The following is a 5,403-nucleotide window of genomic DNA, read 5'->3' as shown; positions in this document are numbered from 1 at the left end:
CAAATAAGAGCTCCAGAAAATTACATTTTGGGCTCACAGAAACTTCTTGCTACCTTACTGTGTAACCATGTAACCTAACAAACTTTCACTGAATACCAGTTACACTTTCAGATCTGAAATCTAGTGCATAAACTTAATGGCTCATTGTAATATTTATTATTCAACCTTTTGACATTTATTTGTAGCAGTTGAATTGAGGTACCGGTGCATTATTAGCATTGAAACAGTAAAGTGTTCCAGCTCTACCATAATAACTGAGTTTTACTTGAGTCTTTAGCCTGAAGTAGTCTGTGGTATGTAAACCAACCCTTCTCCCACCCCGCCCCCACCCTACAAAAAAAAAAAAAAAAAAAACCCGCAATGGGAAAAAAAAGTAATCCGATTTCTGTCTTCAAAATGCGATAAACCAGGACTCCAAAGGGGGTGTAACACCATTAATGGACTTGTACAAGCCATCCTGTGCAGTTTACAACAAAAGGAAGGTAATATGGTTCAAGAAAATATCTTCCAAAACATTTTTATGAATTAAATTTCCTGAATTTGTGACTAGGTGGAAGAGGTATTGCAGAACCGCCCAGCTGCCATTTCCATATAGGATGGGCCTTGTGAGGAGGTTGGGAATCCTTAGTGGTGTTTAAAGAATATGCTGGCCACAAATCCCCGTCCTTCCCAATAATGAGTGATGGTGGACAAGGAAAATTTGCCATGAAATTAAATGGCCTTTTCACTGCTGATGCTACATTGCTGGCTACCTTTTTGCGTCTGTTTAAAACTGTAAAGTCATCCAGTGTTCCTTCATGTGTCTCAGTTTTACCTGTAGGACGAGGGCTTCTAGCTGATTTCAAATTTGGTTTGACTGGAGGTGTCTGAAGGACTGGTCGTTTACCCAGTACTAGTGTCCGGTAATTTTTTCTCACCCTTGCACCAAATTTATATTCCCCATCCTCAGGTTTTGGAGATCCTAAAGTGCATGAAAGGCCCTGACTCTGAGCCAGTGGAACTAAGGAAGGAGTTTCTTTCTCAGGGCATGCAAAACCTTCCTTGGCTGTGGTTAAAAAGGCGTCCTCCTCTTTCTTCTCAGTCACACTGTAAAACTCACCCTTTGTATCATTGCACTCACACTTTAGCTTATTTGTAATAAGGTCAGGTTCATAGTCTTCATTAGCACTACTGTCTTCTACTTTGATTTTAATATTGTGCAGAAAAGGCAATGTTTTGTCGCCTGTGTCAGTGCAGAGATTCTCAGCTTTAGTTGCTCCTGCATCCACTTCGGGATCAGTTTGCGAAGAGGCCAAATCCATAGCAAATTCAAGACAATGAGGGATTTTGGAATCTTTTCCTGAATTTGTTGCTGTTCCACAAGAACCATTATTTAAGAACCTAGCAGCTATGTTATCTGAACAGTGTGTAGTTGGAGTTGCTTGTAGGCATTTCCTAGCCTCTCGGAGTATTCTTTGTTGTGGAAATACATTGTTTGTCTTTGGGCTAGGTGAAGAGGCCCCCTCTGCCAGGCAGTTAATTGTCAGGTCAGTTCTCTTTACAGTACTGGAAATTTCAGAGTGTGGGAATGTAATCTCAGATACCCTATCGTTTCTTATCTCTTGGAAACAACTCCCCATACTGGCCGGACAGTACACCGGAGCCCCTTTGGGAGCCCAGCCCTGTGGATTCCACTCCTCTGGCGACTCGGCTTTGACACTACTCTTGAGGTCGGGAGGTCGGCCGGCATCCTCGAAAGCAGCGGGTTTGGTTGCTGCGGCGGCGGAGGCCAGATGGTACAAAAAGTTGGCCTGCGCCTGCACGCTGGGAGGCTTGCAGAAGCTGGTGCGCCTGAAACGGATGCTCTGCACTGACACTTGGCTGGAACCGGAGCTGGAGTCTGACTCGGTGGATGAGTCCTCCTCTTCGGAGCTGATTTCACTGGAATCCGAGGCCCCGCTGCCCCCCTCTTCCTCCTCCTCTTCCTCCTCCTCCTCTCCTTCCTCCTCCTCTTCCTCTGAGGACATGGAGTTGCTGGAGCTGGACAAACTGGAGCCAAAATCCGAGTCGTTGGCTGCATGGTCGGAGTAGGAGCTGGACTCGGAGTCGCTGCTACAACTCTCGGGAAAGCTTCCTAGATGGGGCTGCGGTCGGTGGTGGTGAGGGGGGTGGTGACTCGGCGTTGGCTGCTGGGCCCGATGGTGGTGGTGGTGGTGATGGTGGTGGTGGTGGTGATGGTGGTGGGGAGGCGGGCAGAAGCTGTTGACCAGATGAAACCTCTCCAAACAAGTGGCTCCGGCGGCTGCAGCCGCCGCCGCAGCCGCCGCAGCCGCCGCCGCCGCCGCCTTGGCTTTGTAGGACCTGGGCAGCAGCAGCAGTCTCCGGGCGCCGGCGTGAGGCGCGAGCAGGCAGTTCTTGGCGCCCCCGCGCTTGCGCTTGCAGCGATAGGTCAGGCTCACGGGGCCTCCCGCTCCGGTCGCCGCCTTGGGCTGGGGCCCGGCCGCCGACGCCTGGTAGTAGGCGGCGGCGGCGGCGGCGGCAGCAGCGGCGGCGGCGGCGGCGGCGGCGGCTGCCGGGTGCTTGCTGCACAGCAGGCTCCGAAAATAAGCGGGATCCGAGTGGAAGGCGACGTAGTTTCCCTGGAGCGGGGCAGTTTCATAGTTTAAAGGGGGTTTGCAAGGCGAGCGAACGATCTCCGGGTAGTGCGAGCCCGGGTATTTGCTAAAAATCTGAGGTAGATGGGCGGCGGGGCGCGCGGCGGCGGCGCCCGGACGCTGGGACTGCGCGCTGATTGGCAGGGGCCGCGCGGCTCCGCTCAGGCCCCGCCAAAGTTGGTGCTTGTCCTTCCAAAAAGCCGGGCGGGGGCTGGCGGCGGCGGCGCGCTCTGGCGGCGGCGCCTTTGTGGCCAGGGCCCGACCGACCCTCCTGCGCTTGGTCTTGAGCACACGCTCGGTTTTGCAGGAGGTATAGAGCGCTTCTACGTCTTCCCGGGAGATGAGCGTGCATTTGGCCGCGTGGAAGGCAATACTGTTGATTGCCTTGAGTTTCCGCAACTCCTCCAGATCGCAGTGGTGCTTTTTCACTTTGAGATGATCCATGCGCTTGTGCACGGTGGTCCTCGGGATGTTTTTCAGCAGATCTGTGAAGACTTGGGAGAGAGCAAACATTTGCTTTCCTTTAATGATGAGGTAGCCGAGCCTCACGCCATCCACCTCTTCGAAACCTGACTTCAGGTCTCCCATCTCGGGCACTAAATGATCCCCACCATTTGCAGTAAATATATACGTGACGCATACATACACATGTATGTATGTTAATCCTCCGCCAGATGCTGCGTGTGTCTCAAGGCATCCTGCTAATAAAATAACAAAGACTGTTATTCCCGGCGAAGGGAGTGCCAAACTCTAGGCGAATTATTGGGGGGGGGGGAGGAAAAACCCCATGAAATTACACTGACTTGATTCTTGCTTTTTTTTTGGTTTTCGTTTTTTTAAAAAAGAGGGAAAAAACCATCCGGTTTCAGGTCTGCCAGTGTGTTGGTCTGAGTCCTCGATGCAGATCAGTACCTGGGCCCCTCTACTCCTTCCTTCTCCATTGGAGCACTATGATAATGGAATGTGAAGGGAGAAAGAGAAAAGAAATGCAGCTGCTATTCCCGCCGCTGCTTTAGCTACAAATAAAATGACAGAGTGAAGTGAGCTCGTCCGGAGACACCTTCATCAATTAATTCCCCTAAAGCCAACGCTGATTGGACACTCCTGACAGGTGATGCAATAAAAATTGATATTCCACCCCTTCCCCCCAAAATCTCCTACTAATTAGCATACCCTTATACTGCCACCTCCCCTCCCAAAGTAAATAATACAGCCGGTATATAAATCTTTCCATTAAACTATCGGAGCTCAGAAACAGCCTGACTCACAGACTTCATCAGAAGCACTGTGTGCGCAAAAAAAAAAAAAAAAAAAAAAAAAAAAAAGCCACCGTATATTCCCCTTTAAAGAAATACTGCCTATTTTTTTTTGCTTTATTTGCATTTTACCGATACAGCTATTATCGTTTCAAAGGAAAGCATTTAAAAAACATTATCAAACCCAAATAGCTATACCCCACCCCTCTTTTCTTTGGAAAATGAAGCTTAAGGGAATACGTGCCAGAATAGCCTGGTTTTTCCCTTATGGGAGTGGGGAAGGAGACAGACTGGGAGCTCCAAAGTTAAACCGAGAGGTGAACCACCCCAGCACACACTTACGTTTGCAATTTTTCTCGATCTCCACCCCCCCATGCCCTTTTACAACCAGAAACAAAAGTTATTTGACCAAGAAAGCAGTTCAAGGCTCCAGCCCAGGAACATGTAACAATTCAACTGGATTTCTGTTCTCTGCTGGCGAGTAGGGAGGAGGTAGTTTCATGTCCGACCCATAACAAAGCATAGATAAGCCAGAAATGTGTACACGTTTCAAATTAACTAGCTTGGACTGGAGGTGGTATCTTTCTAGAGTGTCCAGTACACGATTTAGCCACGGTTCTGTCCTCCACAGAGCAGACTTCCAGGGAGCAGATTCCTGCCTTCTGCAGCAAAGGGAAGAAAATGGAAAGCCCCAAGGTGCTTCCAGAAGTTTCACATTAAAACGAGGAAAAGAAAGCGCTGCTGTATGATGCACATCATTTCAGTGGTCGATGATGGTTTGCCTGGTAGTTTAGATGATTCTTCCACAGCTCCCATTTCCCCCCATGCAATCCAGGCATCTGTTTTAACAAAATCACTTTGGATGAATATCAATCTGGTTTAACCTCTTGTTAGTCGCCGGCATGGCTTATTGTCGATTTCAAGAATATCCAAAATATTGCCAAGTGAGATCGAGGGTCTTTCCACTTGCATTTTGCAGGATCTCAGGGTGGTTGGTTGCCTGCTTGGCAAGATTCGGCAAAATCTTCATCCGTGTTTGCAACTGCAGCATAAATGCAACCCAGGCATCTACATGTTTCCTTTTTCCTCCCAAAATAGACACATCTCTGAGGTTAAAGAATGAACGGATATTTCTGAACCTGCAAGGAAAAATGCACAATAATTTCTTTCTTCATATTCAAAAGTTCCAGTTTCCCCAGCTGTGGTCTGGCCAGCAGGAGCAGGTATGAGTCAAGAAGGGGGGGGGGGGAGAAAGAAAAAAAAATCTTAAAACAAAAAACCAGTAATCAGACATGTAAAAAGGTAGTTTGCTTGACAAGATGAAATCTCAGCCATGGTTCCCCACCCCCACCCTCATCTCCCTTGTAATTTTCCTAGGAATTTTGAAGAGAATTGGGAATTTCAAGAAGTACATCCGGAAATTAAGGAAGTCTATTTAAGAGCGTCTGTAACTCAGGAGGCTGGGATTTGAAAAGTCAGTCCTGGACTACTGTTGCACTCAGCACAGATGTAAT

General features: G+C 48.6%; 1 protein-coding gene across 1 annotated transcript; it reads right to left on the bottom strand.

The window, feature by feature from the left end:
- Positions 1 to 340: 340 nt before the first annotated feature.
- Positions 341 to 3,940, bottom strand: Skida1 (SKI/DACH domain containing 1). Its single transcript, XM_051205636.1, has one exon. It carries the CDS (start codon positions 3,219 to 3,221, stop codon positions 519 to 521), a length of 2,703 nt encoding a protein of 900 aa, XP_051061593.1. The 5' UTR covers positions 3,222 to 3,940; the 3' UTR covers positions 341 to 518.
- Positions 3,941 to 5,403: the final 1,463 nt, after the last annotated feature.

This window comes from Phodopus roborovskii, unplaced genomic scaffold (genome assembly GCF_943737965.1).
Source record: "Phodopus roborovskii unplaced genomic scaffold, PHOROB, whole genome shotgun sequence".
Taxonomy (NCBI): domain Eukaryota; kingdom Metazoa; phylum Chordata; class Mammalia; order Rodentia; family Cricetidae; genus Phodopus; species Phodopus roborovskii.
This window is presented reverse-complemented; position numbering and strand designations above follow the sequence as displayed.

Coding starts and splice junctions, on each gene's coding strand:
- Skida1 (XM_051205636.1), bottom strand. CDS start 3,221: ATGGGAGACCTGAAGTCAGGTTTCGAAGAGGTGGATGGCGTGAGGCTC.